The sequence below is a fragment of the Ovis aries genome, chromosome 8, assembly GCF_016772045.2.
Source record: "Ovis aries strain OAR_USU_Benz2616 breed Rambouillet chromosome 8, ARS-UI_Ramb_v3.0, whole genome shotgun sequence".
Taxonomy (NCBI): Eukaryota; Metazoa; Chordata; class Mammalia; order Artiodactyla; family Bovidae; genus Ovis; species Ovis aries.
In genome coordinates, this window is record NC_056061.1 from 17,020,687 (window position 1) to 17,040,938 (window position 20,252).

General features: G+C 38.8%; 1 protein-coding gene across 1 annotated transcript; it reads right to left on the bottom strand.

The window, feature by feature from the left end:
* Positions 1-479: 479 nt before the first annotated feature.
* Positions 480-13,683, bottom strand: GJA1 (gap junction protein alpha 1). Its single transcript, XM_004011159.5, has 2 exons — positions 13,494-13,683; positions 480-3,392 (listed from the first exon to the last, which is right to left on the bottom strand). The coding sequence occupies exon 2, from the start codon at positions 3,374-3,376 to the stop codon at positions 2,228-2,230; it is 1,149 nt and encodes a 382-aa protein (XP_004011208.1). The 5' UTR covers positions 3,377-3,392; positions 13,494-13,683; the 3' UTR covers positions 480-2,227.
* Positions 13,684-20,252: the final 6,569 nt, after the last annotated feature.

Consider the following 20,252-nt stretch of genomic DNA (forward strand, 5'->3'; position numbering starts at 1 on the left):
CGGAATAGGCTACCCACTCCAATATTCTTGGGCTTTCCCTTGTGGCTCAGCTGGTAAAGAATCTGCCTGCAATGAGGGAGACCTGGGTTCAATCCCTGGGTTGGGAAAATCCCCATGGAGAAGGGAAAGGCTACCCACTCCAGTATTCTGGCCTAGAGAATTCCATGGACTATTTAGCCCATGGGTCACAAAGAGTCAGACACGACTTTCACTTTCATTAATTTTATATTCAAAATTCATCATTCTTATCCATTATCTTCTCTGTTGAATAAATACTCAAAAATGTTAATCAATGTTGCACTGAATCTAACTAACAATAAAAACTATTCTTTTAAAGGGGCTTTCCTGGTGACTTACACAAGAAGATTCTGGAATCTTGTGAATCTCCTTTGTCCAACTCCTCATAATCCATGGAACTGTCTTTGATAATTGTGAATAGATGCAATAGAAGTTTTAAAAATCACACGGGCTATAAAGGCTATCTTTATACTAAATTAAAACTTTATTGAATAAAGAACACTCTCCAGAACACATGATCGATGGACTAGGTCTACATTACATGCAATGAAGCTGAACATGACAGTAGTTTAACATGGAATGTCAAACAAATTAGCATTTCTCATTGTAACTCTTCATGTAGCTGACATGCAACAAGAAAAGTACAATATTTTGTATTTTCACTAATCATCTGTGATGAATTTTTAAAAAGCATTTGAAGAAACTGGTAGATTTCTTTAGGATAGATTTCAAATAAATTAGTTGCATGTGCACTACTGAAACCTCTTTCAACCTCTCTTGCATTCCAAATAAAATCTTAGTGCAAACATCAAAGTTGCTGGTTACTCCAAAAGACTGTCAAACTCAAAATAGAATACAAGTTCTGAATTAATGTGTATTAAGTAGGACAAAACCAAGAATACCAGTTACTGCAAAATTCATTTAGGCACACTTAATAGTCCACTCTAAGCATTTCTTCTAAGTCTCTCACATTAATTACTAAAGCCTGTTTACAGTACTAAAATTCTATCATTCAAGCATCAATGATTATATTTCAGAAAGAGAAAATCATTCATTTCAGCAATAACATTACTGCTATATTCTAAAAAAAAAAAAAAGAAAAAAGAGAAAAAAAAGAATCTAAATTAAAAAAAAAAACAAAAAACAGTATCCTTAATAGGATACATGGAGAAAAAACATTTTAGGGAAAAAAAAATGTGCTTTATTTGCACAGCAGGAATTATATAATGTAAACACCATATTGGCCCACACCACAAAATCCATGAGAAAGGTTCAAATTTGAACACCACGTGTGCATTATTTTCAAATCTGTGTTTGTGAGTTTATACTGCATCTACTTGTACCAATACATGACAAATAAAACACACTCTTCCACACACATTCACAGACAAGTGACTGTTAAATATTGAGCATGGCTTGCTTCCCTGACTCTAACTCAAAAAATGTTTAAGTGATATCCCAACTGCTTTTAAAATGTTTACAGAAATCATTAAACGAATATGAATAGTAGTTGAGGAATGATGCAAAGTGATGGTAATACTATATGCAAGTGAATGTAAAAAAAGAATGTACAGAACCAGCTGAGATTTGCAAATGCATGGAAAGTCTTCTTTTGTGGGCCTTGTCTGAACTCTTAACTGATACCACGAATAAAAAATCTAGTAGCTCAAGTTCATTGACACCTGGAGGGTCAGGCCTACAAAGCTTACCTTCAAAGTGCAAATTTTAACAATGGAATGTTTTTAGCAGGGACATAAAGACAATCCTCTGTCTTTTTCTTGATAAAGGTAAGTAAAATGTTCAGAAAGTATTTTCTCCTGGTCAAACTTATTTCAGTTTCTTGGTAGAAAAAAAAAACATATTTAACCAAAAATATCACTGACTCTTTCACATACACAGAACTAGTCTTAGGGGTGTGTGGGAAAGAAAAAGCTCTTACCTATGGACCACCTAATGCAACCTTTACTTAGAACTTAAGCTTTTTGAATCAACTACATTAAATACCAACATGTACCTCCCTCATCCCCTCCCTCTCCACCCGCCTATCCCTAACACCCCCAATGAACCAGGTATTCTAATGTCTTTGTGTTTCCTAAGCCTCGTGACAAGGCTGTTGAGTACCACCTCCAATGGAACAAAATGAACACCTAAGGTGCATTTTTTATAGCACCTGTTTCTTCTCCACAACTGAGTGGGATCTCGACTGGACCTAGATCTCGAGGTCATCAGGCCGGGGTCGGCTGCTGGCGCGACTGCTGGCTCTGCTGGAAGGCCGCTGGTCCACAATGGCTAGAGGCTGTAGTTCGTGGCCAGCATCAAGTTTTTTAGAATTCTGGTGGTCATCTGGGAAATCAAAAGGCTGTGCGTGGGAGTTAGAGATGGTGCTGCCTGCCTGCCCCATTCGATTTTGTTCTGCGCTGTAATTGGCCCAGTTTTGCTCACTTGCTTGTTTGTTGTAATTGCGGCAGGAAGAGTTGTTTCTGTCTCCGGTGACCAGCTTGTACCCGGGAGGAGACATGGGCGAGAGAGGAGCGGTTGGGGAGGAGCAGCCATTGAAATAAGCATATTTTGGAGATCCACAGTCTTTGGAGGGGCTCAGTGGGCCAGTGGTAGTGTGGTAAGGATCGCTCTTTCCCTTCACGCGATCCTTAACACCCTTGAAAAAGACATAGAAGAGTTCGATGATGTTCAAGGCAAGAGACACCAACGACACGACAAGCATGAAGATGATGAAGATGGTCTTCTCCGTGGGCCGAGAAAGGAAACAGTCCACCTGATGCGGGCAGGGATCTCTTTTGCAAGTGTAAACGGCACTCAAGCTGAATCCATAGATGTACCACTGGATCAGCAAGAAGGCCACCTCGAAGACAGACTTGAAGAGGATACTGATGATGTAGGTTCTCAGCAAGCCCCCTCGCATCTTCACCTTGCCGTGCTCTTCAATGCCATACTTGAACTTCTTAATTTCAATCTGCTTCAAGTGCATGTCCACATTGGCACCATCAGTTTGGGCAACTTTGAGTTCCTCCTCTTTCTTGTTCAGTTTCTCTTCCTTTCGCATCACGTAGAACACATGAGCCAGGTATAAGAGTGTGGGGACAGACACAAATATGATCTGCAGGACCCAGAAGCGCACATGAGAGATTGGGAAGGATTTGTCATAGCAGACGTTTTCACAACCAGGTTGTTGAGTGTTACAACGAAAGGCAGACTGCTCATCACCCCAGGCTGACTCAACGGCTGTCCCCAGTAGCAGGATTCGGAAAATGAAAAGGACTGACAGCCACACCTTCCCTCCAGCGGTGGAATAGGCTTGAACCTTGTCAAGGAGTTTGCCTAAGGCGCTCCAGTCACCCATGTTGCCTGGGTACTGCCTGAAAAGAAACCAAAAGGAAACTAAATAATCACAGATCCAAATTATTAGTTTAATATGCAGTTTCTTTCAGCCAACAATCAAAATATTATAGAATATTTCCTTTCATTCTAGCATCCTTTCCAAAACAAACAAACAAACAAAACAGCCCGCAAGTGCAAATGATTCCATTTTTCCCCTGAAAAGAGGTCTCAGATTTTCTTGGTATATGCTAGGTTTTAAAAACAGCAGAGCCTAGGTGCCACGTAAAGTGAGATCTTAACCTTGTGAAAAGGTATTACTTGCTCAGCCACTGTCTCACCTTGTTGCTTAAGAAGTTGTCAGTGCTAAATGTCTCTGCTTATTTTATTGTCTGAAAAATGAGGCTCATTCTTGCCTGATAGGCCTGTATCTGCATGCTTACCTAAGCAAAATGCTGATGTGTGGTATTCAAAACCTATGCGTATCTAAGAATTGAGGTAAAAACTCCCATACCCATGCACATAGACATAATCTGTTTTCAAACCTCAGTCCTATTATATATAGCACATTATTCCTAATTGTAAACTGAAATGTTTCTCCTTGGTATTTCAAGTGTCTTTGTGCATACTCTATACTGTGGTCATTTATACTTCTGTTTTTTTCCTTAGGCACTAACTTATGTGGTTTGGACGTCTTCTGTCTTCCACCCAGAGGCAAATATGCTGCACTCAAAGGTACCATCGTGACACACTGTGTCCCTAGATGTAGGAACCTACTTTCAAAAACAAATACTAAATGCATATCACATTTCAAGTAATAGTTCAGTTGGCCTCAATACTAATTATAGCCTGCAAAATAAAAAGTAATTTGTTATCTGTAGTAAAAATGGTTGTTTTTCATCTTTGGATTGCTGTATACTTTCAAGTTCCTTTACTGGATTTTGGACCCTCAGCCCACACACTCTTCTTAATTTCCTATCACTACCTTGATATCTTAAGCCTAGGACGTCCCCATTACTGGGGATGAGAAATAGCCTCAAGTGTATAGAGATGACAGGAATCCCCAAAGTTATTAGTTCAATTTATACTTTTAATTGGCAGTAGGCCATTCAACTGATGAAAACTGAGGTCCTTAAAAGTGTTAGTGACTCAGCCATATCTGACTCTTTGTGACCCCATGGACTGTAGCCGGCCAGGCTTCTCTGTCCATGGAATTCTCCAGGTAAGAATACTGGAGTGAATAGCCATTCTCTTCCCCATGGGATCTTCTCAACACAGGGATTGGACCCAGGTCTCCTATACTGCAGGCAGGTTCTTTACCGTCTGGGCCACCAGGGAAGTTTTGGAAATATTCACCTATCAGTAAGGCCAGAAAAAGACTTTCAATCCCAAGACCAAGGCTTTCCAATGCACAACACTGGTCTTAAAATTGAAGTTAAGCTGAGTCAAAGTTAGAAATGTTCTCACGCTTTGATATATAAAATCTTAGCAGAGGCTGAAATCTGGGAAGAAATGAATAATATTGCATGAGGCAGTCATAGAGAATACAGTCTAATTTTCAGCAGAGTTATTGGAGGGTTCAGAACAGGATGAAACAGTAAAAAATTATTTAATAATTAAAAACCAGCAAAGCAAAGACTTCCCAGGAACTCACTGGATTTTAAAGAGTATAACTAAAAGTATGATTAAATAGGTTTCCTAGAAATAAGTTTGTGGTCTTAATATAAAGAAGTTTTTCAGCTGGAATTAAACTATGAGCCTGTTCTCCTTATGTGAAGTAAATGAAATCCAGGGGAATCTTCTTCCCCACTAAGCAATATTACACTTGTGTCTACTACTTGTACCTCCTGGCTATAGAGGTCAGAAAAAATGAATTGGAAACCTGGCCTGGGGTTTCCTGGATGGAACAAAGAGGAGATGGCTGATCCATAAAGTGAAACTGTTATCAGCTATCTAAATTAGCAGTCAGTGTGTATTTTTTGATGACAATCCAGAGACTGGTGCCAGAGACGGACTGGGGAGCTGAGGGGGTGTAATGAGTGGAGATGAGTGGGCAGGTTATAGGAAATAACACCCTTCTGTCAGTGGTCATAAAGAAAAGGAGCTTCCCCACTAGGAAGGGCCATTTTAGATGGTGAAGTGACAGTGAAACTGATGTATGGAATGAGCAGTCAAGCAAGAAAAAAGGCGAGTAGGACTGACAAAGAGTTAAATAGCCAGGGAAAGGCTTGAAGTGAGAGGGAGTAATTTAGCTTTGACAGACAGTTTGATGCGAGAGAATGTAAAAGAAAAAACCTACAATTTAGCAGAAGACACTGCACTGGGAATGAAGAAATACAGTCCGTGAGGGTCAAACAAATAGAGCAGAATTTTTGGAGCTCTATCAATAGACAGTTTCGATGTGATGATGTGTAAATTGGCCCTGATTCTGTTTGTAGAGAATTTCACTATTTTGCCAGTGTCATCTGCTTTTGCTCAATACTCCAGTTGTGGCAGGGTAGGGAAGATGAACACCAAAAACAATCAAGTATAAAATGATAAACTGCACAATCTCATCACATTCACACGATTGAGCTCAAGAAAAAAAAAAGTGTTTCAGGCACAATGAGAAGTCATTTTAGTCAGTTTCATTATTATTTCAAACAAAAGATACTGATGCTTGTGACAAATAATTACCAAGTTTCTTTACACTCTGTGGAAAATAAAACCTGACTACCATATAGTTCTGAGATTCCACAAAAATAACCTATACTGCCACCAGTGTGTGAACTGGTTACTGGGCAGCTCTCCAGGTAGTAGCAAAGTTGTCTTTCCTTTAAGGAGCCATACAGTTGTCATTTGCATTAATTAATTGAGTTATACTCATTCATCCATTGCTATGAATTATCCAGTTGGACAACTTGTATCCTGTAACATGTAGACACCTGTTATTAGCACTATCATAGAGACTGTCAGATAGTGGTTAATGTGATAGCTTATAATGCTTGTGGTTTTCAAAGAGAGGTAACGAAATCTTTTTGGTAGTCATTCACTTTGCTGTGAATTAGAAATTCTACTAACTGTTTGTCCCCTCATCCCCATTATTGGTTTAATTTTTCCAGGTCATAGTTGAAAAATTAATGCCTTTTTATAAGGAGCAGTCATGATTATGTTTACGAATCCCCTAGCATTGGTTTACAGACTATATACCTCACTCACATTCAACAGTATGAGATAAGTATACTCTTTATTTGATACTTTAGAAAATCATGGCAGTTGAGTATATATCCTGTATACTCATTTCTTCACTGCTATGTTCCCAAGGTGGAACTATATATATATAGATTAAGGTCTAGGTTAAGGAGCTGTACAAAGTTCTCATTAGAAGCAAATGCTTGACAGCAGTTGGACCATGTCCTCTACATACCATGTTGGATTACATTCTTCATGGCTCTTCATGGCCCTCTAGACTAGAAGCCAAAACCTCAGTCACCCTAAGGGTGACTTGCCCAAGCACCTTCCGGACTCTCTGCAGTGTGGGGAGGGTTCAGTGTGAGGAGCAGAACTCTGGGTACCTGGGAACAGAGCTTACTACTGTACAGCCCTTGACCTTCTATCTCTATTGGCTGCTCCCCATGAACACAAAGACTCAAATACTTCATTCAAAATGGAAAATAAACCTTTAATGTTAAGTTACTTTTGACTGTCCCCTTTTTCAGAGATATAGTAACATATCACTGTGCCAAAGCTATAATCAAGACACTATGTCATTAACGTCCCAATAATGATTAGGAGAAATAGAATATATTTTACTTTCAATTTTAAAGATTTTTCCTAAGAAGAGATACTATAATCAGTTGAGTGAGTGAAATAAAATAAAGGTAAATAGGATTGCTTCCTGATAAAATCATTAAATGGATTTGGGTGGGGGGGGGGCGGTGGTCAGGGAGGAGGAAGTGCCATGTGTGTTTCTAATATCCTAAGCCGAAAATTATAAGCCTCTTGGGACTTCCCTGGTGCTTCCACTGCAGCAGGGGCCAGGGTTCCATCCCTGGCTGGGGAACCAGGATCTGGCATGCAGTGTGGGCCCCCTCCCCCAAATTATAAACTTCAAAACTGAACAGTAAATTCTAATGTTTTTCTTTAATTTTTGTAAGACCCCCCCTCTTCCCTGTGGTGAATGACTTTGCGTGGGCTCAGTTGTGACCATTCCTCTATAGTTACAACAGCTAGATGTGCTTTGGGTAGTGTTCACACCCACATTCAATTAACATAATTGAACATAATTCAATTGAACATAATCCATGTTCAATCTGTCAGCAAACGCTATAGGCTTTGTCTTCCCCTTAAAACAGACTAGGAGTCTCACCACCACCCGAGCTTTTAGCCTGATCTTAGCCATCACCAGGTTATACGTCCCCTCTCTTCAGGTTACACATCGAGAGCCTGTTACCCTGCTTGCCAATCTACTCCCCTCAAACAATCTGAAAAAAACTAACAAGCTGATATGCCTTGATCAACTCTGCCCCATCCCCACGGCTCGCTCTGGTCTCACCTCTTCAGCCACTACTGCAGGCCTGTCACTGGCTACTCCCTCTGCTCTTTTTTTGTTTTTCAATGGTCCTTAGCTCTACTTGACATATTATATATATTTACCTGTTTATTCTTTGTCTGCCTCCATGACAAGGACTTATATCTGCTTTTCTCAACTAGAATGTGAATTCTATATGGGAGTTTCTTGTGTCCACTGCTGTATCTCCAGTGCTTAAAAGAGTTGAGAGATACCGAGTATCTATTGAGTGAATTAAAAGGGGCCTGTAACAAAAAAGGCACCAGGTTTCACCAGTTTTGTTTATTTGTTTATTACCTCCTTGGGACTCTCTTAATTATAGTTACCTATCCCAAACTTCTGAAGTTTCAAATTAATTAAAACGGGACTTACACAGTTAAAAAAGTATTGTCAGCATCTCATACGATAAAAACTATTCAATTTTCAAGTCATAATTGCTGTAGCAGAGAACTGTCTGTTGTAGCAACATATTTTAAATGATTCCTGAGCAAGTAGTATGATTAAGAAAACAGGCTCTTTAACAAAGAATTTGTTAAACAAGGTCTTGAATTTATTAGACAAGGTCATAGTGATTTGGAATTCTTGCAAAATATATCTGGTATCATAGATATTTATGCAGTTTCAGTATTATGCTGTTTTACAGGTTAAGATTTCAAAGAAACAACAAAAAAACTTGTGTTTTTGTCCAATTCTGCAGGATTTGAATTCTGACTAGACTACACAATTCAACTGTTGCTGAGAGAGATCCCACAGTATCTTGCAGAGCAAGAAATAACCTGTTAAAACTTATGTTTATTTCAAGAATGATAAATCTTGGGGTAAGATTGGGCCGCTTAGGAGAAGAGTAACAGCTGGTATCAATCCCAGTTAATGTAACATCTCTACATAGGTTGAGGGTGTATTAGGCAGTTCAGTGACTTGAATCAGGTACTATGAAAAATATATATTCATCAGATAATAAACAATCTTTGCTTCCTTATATGTGGGTAGTCAGCCTAACTGTGGTGTGCTAGTTGCTCAGTCACGTCCAACTCTTTGCAACCCCATAGACTGTAGTCCTCCAGGCTCGTCTTGTCCATGGAATTCTCCGGGAAAGAATACTGGAGCTGCTAGCCACTCCCTTTGCCAGGGGAATCTTTCCAACCCAGGGATCAGACGTGGCTCTCCTGCATTGCAGGCAGATTTTTTACCTTCTGAGCCACCAGGGAAGCCCTGGTGTATCAAACCTATTTCGTGTAAACATCTATTCTATTTAAAATTCTGCCCATGGCTCCATGATTAGCCTTAGATTCTTTTGTAAAGAATGAAATACCGCTACATTTCTTCTGATGTGTACCTGATGTGTAGCATTGAATTTTTGTGAGTGGGGTAGGGAACACACGTGCCTTTTTACCTTGGCTCTCACCTTTTCTCATCACACAGTCAATCTACATCAGCCTCCACAGAACAATGACATGAGCTGGGAGCTGAGGAGTGAGGAACTCCATCCAAAGAGATGACACCTACAAAATAGATAATCCTCTCCCTAGTCCAACAGCTATCACTCAACTCCCCCCTAGCAGAAGTTTCTCATGGTCTCTCATGGTGATACAAGAAAGAGCCTAAGTCAGAAGCTGCAGGCTAAAAGCTGTGTTCTTAGATTGCCATCGGATGGAGGTAAAGCCCTCACAAGTGTATTAAATCTTCTTTCCTTAATGAACACTGAATGAGTAACTCATGAACATGAAGCTCTTAGTTAAAGCTCAATAAAGTTTCATTCCTCTTTAAATGATTTTTAGATATAGAAGGAAATGGCAACCCACTCCAGTGTTCTTGCCTGGAGAATCCCAGGGATGGCGGAGCCTGGTGGGCTGCTGTCTATGGGGTCACACAGAGTTAGACACGACTGAAGCGACTTAGCAGGAGCATAGCCCTTTTATTTTCTAACTTTGGTATTCTTTCCTTTAGCAAAATAATAACTAAGAAGTGATGAACATTTTCCTAATGGTAACCAAAGGCTCCTGAAAAGAGTACAATAGCAACCTCAAAGAGACTGAAACAAATTTACCCTTTATCAATTATTGGAGAGAAAAGACCATGAAAAAGGTCTGCCTGTCTTTGTGTTTCTATTTAGAGACATCTTCTCTAAATCATGGAAAAAGTCATACACTAGAGAATGCATCTGCCTTACAGAAATTGCTAAAAAAAAAAAAAAAAAAAAAAAACCACTGTATTTTTTCTATTACTGTGAATTTTAAACATTCCATAAAACACTTTCTTTTTTTGACGGTGCCACATGGCATGAGGGATCTTAGTTCCCCCACCAGGGGTTGAACTTGCACCCCCTGCAGTGGAAGAGACCCATTTTCACCACTGGACCACCAGGGACATCTCAAAAGACATATGTTAAAGAAAGTATTTAGACAGCTAGGAAAACTTGGATGTGAAGGTTACTGAAAATTAAGAAACTCTTATGGAAAAAATTATATATATAAAACTTCTATATAAATGGCTCAGCATGGTCTGTGTTTTACCTTTGGCTAAAGACAGTACGTACATACATAGGCAAATGGTGAACCTAGACAGGCAATGTGGAGACAAAGTAGAGAATTTAGGTGCTTATCTGAAGGGGGTGAGAGGTGGGAGAACTCCCACTGAGAACTCCAGGGATTTTTTTGAAACCTGACTTATCTATAGTGAATACTGACATTAATGGTAAACACTAGATAATAACTTGTCTCTCCAGAACTGAACTAACGTGTGTAAATACGCTTCCACAATCTCAACAACTGAGAATCTTGAAGGGAAGTCAGAACCGGAAAGGTGGAGTAGGAGGTATTAATCACTGGTGACTTTCCTATCATTCCCTTCCCTCGGGTATCGTATATATAGAGGCGCTGAGGCTCATACCAGCTGCATCTCTGGACATCACCAGAGAAATGAAGGAATGCACTTTATTGTGAGGTTCTCATTCTCCTCTAGGTAGGAACTGAACACATCTAAGTAACACAACAACTCTCAATATCTAAAAACACACCCTTTCAGATGCTTGCTTTGACACTGTTTCCAGGAAGGGTGAGCAATGTAAGAATTACACTGTAAAGGGCCAGGAATGGAGGGGATGGGGCAGCAGTGATAAACCATAAAAGGTAGTAGAAAAATATGGAACATAGTAGGATCAAAGCCACCGCAGTAGGATCAACGCATTACCACTGCATTTTGCAGGCAAAGGACAGGTGAAAACTGTACTGACTTCGGAAACTAAAAAGCACCACACATACACGTTGCCAGGACAGAGGAAATTTCAGGCAACCTGGCCTACATAGAGGAATTAACTACTCTTTTCCATGAAGTGTTTTTTTCCCTGGATTTTTTTCATTCTTTGAGACGGAGTTAATTTAATGAGATCTCTGCATTACTAGAGGTTTTTATTCTCAGCAATTCCTGGACAAGTCAGGCCTTTAATTTTTTTTTTTTTCATAATCTATTCGTCAAAGTGCCCAAGGCATTTTAGACTAGCTTCATATGGGTCCAGTTTTCAGAGGGGGAAATTAAGCATCTTTTCATTACCAACTTGGTTTGGGAAGCAAAAGAAATTAAACCCACCTCCAAGTAAAGCCACGTCTGTTTTTCCAACAGTTTATAACTCTCCTCTTCCCAACCCCACTTTGTACTCCTAGAGAGGAAAAATAGGCACGCCCTAGGCTGAGGATGAGGTTGGTTAAGGAGAACTTTTGATAAGCTTTATCAGAGATGCTCTGTAAATATTTGGATGACTAGCCAAAAGAATAGGGTGGGCGAGCCGCTGCTAGGAACCAGGGAAGATTTGAGTTCCCGAATTCTGGAACTGATTTGCCTCCGGACACGTCATTAGCACTTTACTCATCTCATGATGGGGCTTCCTCCGCTCTCCCCACTCCACCCCCATTCTTGAGAAGTTTCGAGAACTTACAGACGAGTTTGAAGTGCCATTTAGGTACGGTAGGTAATTCCCAAGGCACTCAGGTTTCCTTACGGTTTATACAGTAGGATTCAGCAAGTTCAAAAGAAAAAAAAAAGACTGCGGGGGGTGGGGGTGGTGTTGGAGGGGAAATTAGATTGATACAGTTAATTCAATTAATCATTCGCTCCTCTTTTTACTATTTGGCACACAGTCCATAGCCCCCCCCCGCCCCCGCCCACCCCCAGTCCCCAGCACTCTGCCGCTCTCCCCCTCCCTCTTCCTTCCCAGTGGCGGAACTCGGACCTGCGCCGGGTTAGACTAGAGAGGATCGGAAGGACTCCTCTGAGCAAACCTTTGCAAATCGCCAGGGCTCAGACAGCTCAGGAGCCCCGGGCGAGCCGGGCGGATGCTAAGATGGCAGGAGGCACCCTACGCCCGCCGGGCCCCAGGCCCCCGTCCTCCTTCCGCAAAGCTTTTATTTTTCTTTGCTTTTCAACCTTCTCTGGTGCAAATACTTCAAACTGCAGGGTCACACCAAAAATTTAAACTAAACAGTCTATGGAGTTAGATCAGACAAAACCCCTACCGGACACGAAAACACAAGGTTGTATTTCTAGCTAACAGAATGTGTGTTACCCATAAAAGCATGAGAAATTGAACCCTTTTAAATAACAAGTCCGCGTTATCTTTGCCTGCTGGCAGCACTCAGCGACTCAAAAAAGTTGCCCCAGAGGTCTGAAGTTTGTTACAGGATCGGACAAGCGGAAGGTGGGGTGGCGTGGGGTGGGGGGAGCTCCCTCTAAGGGGCTGTTTTAAGAAATTTCGATTCCTATTCTTTCTAGGAGCCCCTGCCTTAGGAGACCTTTTGGAAAAGCACCCAGGCATACACTCTTTCCTAAACTTCTGTTCGCCCTCTGTTCATGCTTTGTAAGTAACCATCACCCATTCAAGGGATTTCACCTCCTGAATTGCCAGCGTGGTCGAGTCAATGGTGGCTCTCTTGCGAGTCTCAAGATTTTTCCATAGTGCTGCTAACATAAAGTAACCCTTTACTGTGGCTTTAAGAACCTCAATATCACAACTCTGATTTTTATACCTTTTGTTTACCGGGTAAAATTCTAGGAAGGAACCACGTGGAAGTCAAGTAACCGCAAGATCTTAACAAAGCACTTTGTTAAGAAGTTTGCTTTGCAAGGCTATAGAACATCAATCAAGATTTCCATATGAAAAAGCACAAAGCGTAGAATTCTATAGCAAGCACGCTAAGCAAATTTGCACTTTGATTTTTGTATTGTTGTCAGTCAAACCCCCAACCTAGGCCCCTAACCTCGCCCTCCCCCCGCCAAAAGTTACAAAGCACCTAGACAGTTACTGATCACCCCCCAAAAGCAAAATTATAGTCTAAAATGGAAAACGAAATATCCAGTAAATTAGTTCTCTATCCTCATCAGAAAGATCTGAATCTTATTTACCTGTTGCATTATTAAAAGAAAAACTTTTCAGCAGTCAAAGAGTAAATACCGTAAGTTTAATTTTAACTTTAAAACTACACTTTCAAGTTCATCATTCCCTTTATTGTGTCATATGAAAGCTACATTTAACACATTTAAAAACTTTAGAAAAGTTTGCTAGAAAAAGACACGGTTAGGTAAAGTTCTTTTAAAAACTTACTCTTTCTCTTAAAAGAAGTGAAGTAGGCAAGCCAAGTGATTGAACTCCTCAGAGGATGAAGTAAGATGAAAAAGCAAGCCCAGGCACTCAGACCTGTCTATTTAAAGTTTAAAAGTCTGCTGCTGTTTGGTACTTTCCTCACTCCTTCCCCCTAATGAAAGAAAAGTGCTGATACCTCGTAAAAGCTTTTTTCTTACTTGGAGCACAGAGCTTTTAAAAGTTTCAAGCCACTGACTCAACAGGGAGGGAGGGGCTAGAAGAAAGGGGAGGAGAAGAGGAAAGGCGGGCAGGGGGGTGGAGAGCGGGCCGGAGAACGTGGACGGGTGGGGGAAAGAAGGAGTAGCCAGGTCCAGACAAAGTTGTGCTGCAAATGTGCTGACGAGACGAAGTAGCAGTGGAGACGTGAGTGCCACTGCTTAAGTCACTGCTAACAAATACAATTATGGGTTTCAGTTAGTGCTTTTCTCACCAAAAGTTCGGGGATTAAAACAAAAAGTAGTGTGTTTTAGAATAATACAACCTTTTCTAAAAGTTTACTTACTGTAATATATGTGTGCTGTAGTAAGTTAAAGTGGTGGAAAAGAATATAGCCAGGGCAGACTTTGTTTCCTACTGGACTAAGGTGTGTGAGGTTGAAGGTGGGTGGGTGTGAGTGAGTTCTTTCACGAGCGAATTCCTTTCTTCTTAGTTTAAGTAGGGACAATGAACAAAGGAAATGGAGATGGGAGAGAAATTTCAAAAAGGAACAATTCATGCTGATATACCCATCCCAAATCCGCCCCCCCCAACCTCTTGACAGCTTTGAATTTTATTCTTTACTGCAACTTATTTTTTTATAAAATGATAGATATAACTACTTTATATGTAGTACATTTTGACTATGAAGATCTAGATATCTGACCTCTACCAGATCTCCAGGGAACTGAAAATTTATACCATTTCAGCCCCATTCGTGCCAACTCACAAAAAATGAAATCTCTTTTGTAGTGAAATGGCAGGCTATTTTTTGTGAAATACACACATTAAGTTGACATTGAGTGGGTCCCGAAACTGTCAACTTTTCTTGAGACCATCTGCCTTTTTAAAGCCCACTGGATAGTTTTCTGCCTGATGCCAGCAGAGCTCCACATACAGTTCTTATGTGCTTTCCCACCACTTCCAGGGTCCTCTCTCTTCAGCCCTCTGGCTTAGGATTTATAATAGCCTGAGTCATGTGGCCTCAATCTTAGAGTGGGCAGATTCTTTGAGGACTCTCCAGGTGCCGTGCTAGAGGGCTGTGGTAGGACACTTCCCATAAACTGGCTTCAGTGCTGCTCCTGAGGCTGGGCAGGGAATTCTCTGGAAATGATTGGCCATTGTTCTCTGGAAACAAGGCAAACTGATCCAGCTTTAATACTCTTTACTCTTTTGTCACTAGTACGAATATCAGAATAAAAGATGATAGCAAGTGTTTTCTGATAGATACCCTCCCCTAAATTTCATTTCCTTAAAATAAAACACCTTAATAGGTGTTACTAAAACACCTTCTGAAATGTTGTAGCATTAAGACACGGTTTTGCTCTCTTATTTGCTGACTATGCTATTTCTAAGGGTACATTTTTCTTTATGTTAAATAAAGGGAACAAAGAAGTAGAAACAATAATCTGATTTTCAAGTCTTCAAGATCAGTCATCCATGACTATTGCTTCAGTCTTATATTTGTATTGTCCTTTCTTTCAAATGAGTCTGTTTTGTCCTAACTAAATATTACTTTCCTTGATTCAGAACACATTCATGAAAATATGATTTACTCTTTTTATTTTAAGAAAATATGCTTTCCCTCCCTCTTAAAAAAGAAGAAATCTGTGCTTCTTTTAATTTATGTAACTATTTGGCTTATTTTTGTAAAAGGATTTATCAAGTATACTTATTACTGAAATCATCCACTTTATGTTTTAAAATTTCTTAAAATGCTAATTCAGAATTAGTTACATCAAAGAAAAATTGCAATTGGCTCTTTTTTTAATGAAAAATTGTGTTTATTTCTGATTCTGTTTTGTTAGATGTATAAAAAAAGGATATTGTGTTTTGGTTCTAAGTGTTTTGGTTCCTTTTCTTTTCAGTCTGTTGCTTATGTGACCAACTGCAAAGAGAAAGAACCTCTTTATACCAAATTAAGTTACTCATGAGAATCACTTGAACCATTTTCTAAGCCCAAGAGATTAGTTATAGCATTAGCCAGTAATTAAATAAGTTCTCTTAACATATGGACTGTATTATATCTTTATTTCTAGAGTGATTTCCACAAAAATAATTCATAAAAGAGATGAAGACATCCTATGTGATCCTCTTTTCTTTAGAAATAATACCACCAAGATTTGATTCTATGAGTAATAGTGCTCAGAAAAAGCTAGGCCACTGACCCTTGACCACAGTTATCTTTCATGGACACCTGGAAGCTTCTCCAAATGTCTAGTAGCAATTCCTATTATATTTCATACTGTAGCAGTGCTGGTGAGTTATATTTTGACCAATAATATATTTTCTATAAAATATCCCATTTATCTGACCTTAGAAGTTTATCTCCATTGGCATCTTTTGCAAAAATTGTGGATAGATTCTTTTAAACATGTTTTCCTCAGATTCTCAAAAATACCGTTTCATTAATATAAACACTGACTTTATAGGACCATATATTCTCTGATTTTCAGGCCTTGTCAATGCATAAGAAATGGATGTGGCCCGATTTGCTAGGCTTTACTGCCCTATGAAGGATGAGAGGCAGGCATTGAGAATTCTGTCATCTGCAGAGTTCTTTAGGCGCCACGATGAGCCAGGCTTTGGACTCTGTTTTATCCATGTTTCACAGTGATGAGTATGCTATTTTTTAGAATCATGAGAAGTATTTCTTAATGTGAAAACCAACTGCATTTTTAAAATTTTTACCTTTGTTTTCGAAATAGCAATTTTTGAAATTTTAAGAGATGAACAGATTAATTTTTAAGGCTTTTAAGTGCTTATCTCACACCAACTCTAGCACTTCAATGAGTAGCATGAACATTAAAAAACAATTGATTGTCATAGATTGAAGACTAGTAAGGAGAATATTGTAATGGTACAGGAGTGAGTTATAAGAACCCGAGGAACCTGAATTAGGAGACTAGGAGTAAAAAAGGACCAGAAGGTACTCTTCCTTTCTAGCCCTAGAACTTGATGACATTGAATGGGGAGGACGAGGGAGAGGAATGTGAAAGCTGATTTTGGAGTTCTGATGGGGAAAATATTACTAACACAAAAAAAGTAAGTTGGTAGGAAGAACTGATTTGCTGAAAGGGATTTAATGATTTCAGTTTGGAAAATTTAGTTTGAAGAACTGAAACCTCTTGGTGAAGATACCTGACTGGCAGTTTAAAACATGGATTGTGAAGTTCAGGTTAAAATTGTTGTAAGATTTGGGATTATATTCATAGAATTGATATTTGAAACCACAGGTACAGGTAATATAACTAAGAGATAGGGTATAGGCAGTGGACCAAAAAGAGCATGCACACAGACTCAGTGGATTTCCTCATTTAGTATAGGCAAAGAAAAAGAATGAAAGAAGAGGCAAGGTGGAATCAGGTAAAGGAGAGTGGGCTTATATGTAAGGAAAATATCACCCTGGTACTTGGGGGAGCCTTAATTTTGCAAAGGCAGTGGGTTTAGTTGCTAAGTCATGTCCAACCCTTGCGACCTCATGGACTGTAGCCCGCCAGGCTCCTCTGTCCATGGAATTCTCCAGGCAAGAGTACTGGAGTGGGTTGCCATTTCTTTCTCTAGGGGATCAAACCCTGCTCTCCTGCATTGCAGGCAGATCCTTTACTGACTGAGCTACCAGGGACTCCTTGAAAAGGGCAATTACTCCTTTAAATTGAGAGTGAATGCAGACCATAAAGGGAAAAAAAAGTTTTAAAGTGGAGAGTGTGTGCTTTAGGAAGCTAGAGTTTGAAGGTAACTTCTCAAATAAGGTAGATGAGGTTATCAGCTGACTCAGAATATAACAGATTGATCAGAGTTGAAGTTTGCAGTACCTCTGCAGGAATACAAAGTCAGCTTTAGAAGAATAAAAGGATTATCTAAAACTGGGCCAGGGGTGCGGGGGGGGGATGTCTGGGATGATTTTGTACTGGATTAAGATAGCATTGTTTTATGGATTTCCTTTCATTAACATCAGTAATTCTATCCAGGGACCAAATTTCCGTTTTATCTAATATTTATTGGACTGAAATGAAAAAGTTAATTTGCAACCCCAAAGTATGCGTATTCAGAAATACTCTACCTAAACTGATAAAACTAGCTAGAAAATGTGTTCTTAAAGTGACAGTTGGTCAATCATATTTCCCTTGGAATAGTGTAGATTTCCCAGCATTTTACTGACTTGTGCTAGCATCCTTTTTCTATAGATAAATATTTCTGGGGTCTGACAATGTACTTCAGAACTCCAGAGTATTCACTTAACTGAAACTTGGTTACCATTTACTTACCTGTCATCCATGTGAGTGATTTAAAGATAAAAGAATGACTCAACTTGGGTAAAATCTGAACTTAATCTGTAGCCTACACCTGTTTCCAAGTGAATTTTACTGTGAGGCTGCACACAGAAAAAGTGTTTGTCAAAAAAAAAGACTTATTTGTTTTGTTTTGTTTTGTAACAGGAAAGAATCCCAGCCAGTAGATAAATATGTCTTTGGCTCCACCTTCTGTACAGAGTGAAAATCAGCATCTGATTCTTTCACTTTAAATTTCTTCACCCTTTTTTATTAAGCTTGGCTAATTTTTATGATCATTTCTGAATGTTTACATTCATTTATTCAGCAAATATTTACTTTGTCTCAGGAAGCATTCTAGTGAGGGTTTTAGTTATGCAAGAAAGACAAAAACAGTATCAGGTTGAACTTTATTCAGCTTCAGGCTCTGGCTTTTCTTTAACAGAACTTTGAAAAAGTAAGTACGTAATGGTAAGAAAAATAATACTAGTTAGAGACATTTTTTCGAAAGAACATGTTCGTTTCCTCTATGTTGACCGTGAAAGGAGCTTGCATTTTTAAGCACCCTATTAATGGTGTGCCCACTTAAACAAAATAAAAAACAAACAACAAAAATATTACCGGAAACAAAGCTGGAGGTTTTGGATCTGAAACTCTTGATTTTGCATATAGGTTAGTTCTGATTATATTAGAAAAGACAATGTGGCTTTTGTATGGACTGACAATTAATTGTTTGCTCTAACAGTTTAAGTCATCTAAATATCATCTTCCAAATGAGAAAATATTATAATATTTTAGGATGAATAGAATAAACATTTATTTTAGGACAAGTAGAATAAAAATTAATTGCAAATCATTCAATAAAGTAGCTATCTTATTAGCATAATCATTCGCCATGACTTTATGTTTGGCCTTGTAGTAGATGCGGTGGAAATTTGGAGAACATAGAGACCATTTTATAAGTCCATGTGATTTCTTTATGAGCAAAACGTTTGCAAACAATTAAGACCATGAACAAACATATAATTAAAATAACAAATGTATGCATATGCGTAGTTGTTGAATGGATGCCAAAGAAAAAGAAAAGACTTAACGTTGCTTCAAAAGTCAGCCAAGATTAAAATTCCCAAATAAAAAAAATATTTATATGCTTGGTTAAAGCACCACTTACCAAAGTCGTTAAAATGCCTTTCTGTTGTATGTCTAAGTCTCCTTGGTGCACAGGAAAAGGTACCTATGGACAGCTTTATACATCTCCTTTTAGCCATCACAAAATTTCATAGAATTTTATTTAGGATAGCATGAAACAACACAGTTATCTTTAAGGCATCATGCTTCCTAGTAATTATAAACTTTATATGTATTAAAAAGTAATATAGCAAACATAGCTCTAAGAATGACGAAATTTAAAAACGCCAGTTGATTTTTAAGAGAGACTCCTATTTTCTTAATAATTATTTGCTACTGGAAATGAGTAGTACATCTCAAGTGGTTACTGATATAAAAAACAAGATCCAAATCTGTCATAGCAGACTTAATATGTTTGGAAGTGACTTTTTTAATTCTTGGAGATTCATGTGGTCACCTATAACAAAACTCTTGAGGTCAAGGTCAGCCAATATAAAGTCAGAATATTATCTATCACCCAGTGAAGTATAGCTTAAAGACATCCAAACTTCTTTCAGATCCAAGGCATCTGACCTAGTCATTCTGTTTGGAGGCAGGATTTTCCATCATTAAGTTTGATTTTTGGACTAAGACATTGGAGTTTTTAAGAAGGTGAAAATGGAAATGAAAGTATTTTTTGGAGAAGGTAAAAGAAAAATGAACAAAAATTAGTTTACCATTGTGACTTACAAAGATAGTTTTAGAAGACTGAAGATATAAATTTTTATAGGAATATGCAAAAATAAATCAAGGGGCCTAGGAACTCACCTAAATTTGATCTGACTTTTAGTTCTTTTGGGCATATATTAGTGATCATCGCAAAAACCTGAGGTATATTAAAGTTACTGCCTCATGACACTAGTACCAGCTCAAAATAAAAAAACCTTAGATCAAGTTTGACTTCATATTTAAATATTTATTTAATAAACACTTATTAGTAAGCAGACCCTAAACATTTCATACAACTTGCTTTGCATTCTCTACAAAGTCCCAACTCTCTATTCTTTTTAGGTGCTGAGACCACTTACCTTGCATGAAAAGTTCTCTTAGAGCAGAAGTGACAATATTCCAGAAACTGCACTTGATG